The sequence below is a fragment of the Nanorana parkeri genome, unplaced genomic scaffold (genome assembly GCF_000935625.1).
Source record: "Nanorana parkeri isolate BGI_ZX_2015 unplaced genomic scaffold, ASM93562v1 scaffold2728, whole genome shotgun sequence".
Taxonomy (NCBI): Eukaryota; Metazoa; Chordata; class Amphibia; order Anura; family Dicroglossidae; genus Nanorana; species Nanorana parkeri.
The window spans coordinates 109,145-110,728 of record NW_017308996.1 but is presented as its reverse complement, the minus strand read 5'-3'; the positions used below and the strand labels follow the sequence as shown (position 1 = coordinate 110,728).

Sequence of the window (1,584 nt, the reverse complement as noted above, 5' to 3'; positions counted from 1 at the left end):
CTCTCTCTCTCTCCCTCTCTCTCTCTCCCTCTCTCTCTCCCTCCCTCCCCTCTCTCCTCCCTCTCCCTCTCTCTCTCTCTCTCTCTCTCTCCCAGCTCTGCTGTACAGGGAGTGCTAGAGGCTGACACCAGGTCAAACTTGGGCTGCTTTTAATAAAACAAATGCATTTCATGATTTGATGAGTACAGAGCAGGTCTCCAATGTATTAGATTGGGCAGGGCACGGCATTCTGGGAGGAGCATGCTGGGGCTTGTAGTTCTCTTGGTTTGGGGTCTCAGGCTGGCTGTGTGTGATAGAATGTGTGCGAGGAGTTTCTATCGCTGGTTACAATGTATCAATCGATGGATCTGTCCTTCTTCTCTTGCAGACAACGATGGGAGATGTGAAACTTATATCGAGTCTCTGTAAATCTTCCATGACGATGGACCATCCTCACCCCAAATCTTCACTGCCGTGCGCCGCGCCCGCTTTTTCCCTGCCGCCCAGGAACACCCGGGTCAAGGTGGGCGGCACGGCCAGGATCGATGGCAAGGTACGGCAGATGTTGTCCTCTTGTATGTCACTAAATGTATAGAATATTCTAACCGCAACCCCGAGCTGGAGGCACGCCACATATCACCGCGTATAGAAGAGAAGAATGGCCACAGCAATGAAAGGTGATCCCTGATTGGTGGATGGGAGGGACCTGACTTTCCACATTGCCTTTGACTAACGTAGATATAAACCTCTAATTGAAGGACATTTAGATTGCCCCGTGCATCAGTAATAAGAAAAAGGTAATTTTTTTAACATAAATTCCGTGCGTTCACATTTTTTCATTGTTTGTTCCACCTCAGCGCTGCCGATCTCCTGAAACCTCTTTGCAGCCACTTCCTGTCTACAGTCACTCCAGCAAAGGTTGTATGGTCTTTCCCTGATGGTGACAACAGTGGACCATGTCTGTGTAAATGGCCACTTGTAGTCTCCATTGGAAGAACATGTGACAGGGTGACAACGCAGGAACACAATTGGAAGACGGGATAGATCAGGGGTAGCCAAACTGCGGCCCTCCAGCTGTGGTGGAACTACGAATCCCATGAGGCATTGCAAGATTCTCACAGACATGACTCCCGGAGAGAGATGCATCATGGGATTTGTTTGTTTCACCACAGCTGGAGGGCCGGAGTTTGGCCATCCTTGGTGTAATGTGTACTGAAACGGCCACTTGTAGTCTCCATCGTAAGCCCATGTGACAGGGTGACAATGCAGGAGCACCATTGGAAGACAGGATAGAGTGTTGTCACCCTATAACGGGAAGTGCCTGAACATGGCAGGATCACCAGGGATTACGTTGATGAAATTAGCAGATTAAAAAATTATTTTTAAAGTGACATTGACATGTTAAAGTTTTTTGGGAGATTTTAGGCACTGTTCACACTTGTGCATTGTGGCAATGCATCTGCTCTGTGTGCAGTACGTTGTGGTCAGTGGCGTAACAATCACCATAGCGACCCAGGCGGCCGCTATGGGCACGGGGGCCCGGCCAGGACATCCCCCTGATGCCCTGCGGGCCGCCATGGTCGCTATGGCGTCTCACGCTGCTGG

The 1,584-nt window shown here is 50.1% G+C and overlaps 1 protein-coding gene across 1 annotated transcript in view; it reads left to right on the top strand.

Moving 5' to 3' along the window:
- Nucleotides 1-369: 369 nt before the first annotated feature.
- Nucleotides 370-1,584, top strand: part of LOC108802215 (myosin light chain kinase, smooth muscle-like) — a 110,345-nt gene continuing 109,130 nt past the window's right edge. Inside the window, exon 1 of the mRNA XM_018574084.1 lies at nucleotides 370-532. Within this exon, the coding sequence (XP_018429586.1) occupies nucleotides 374-532 (159 nt within the window). The 5' untranslated portion in view covers nucleotides 370-373. The remainder of the gene's footprint in view (nucleotides 533-1,584) is intronic.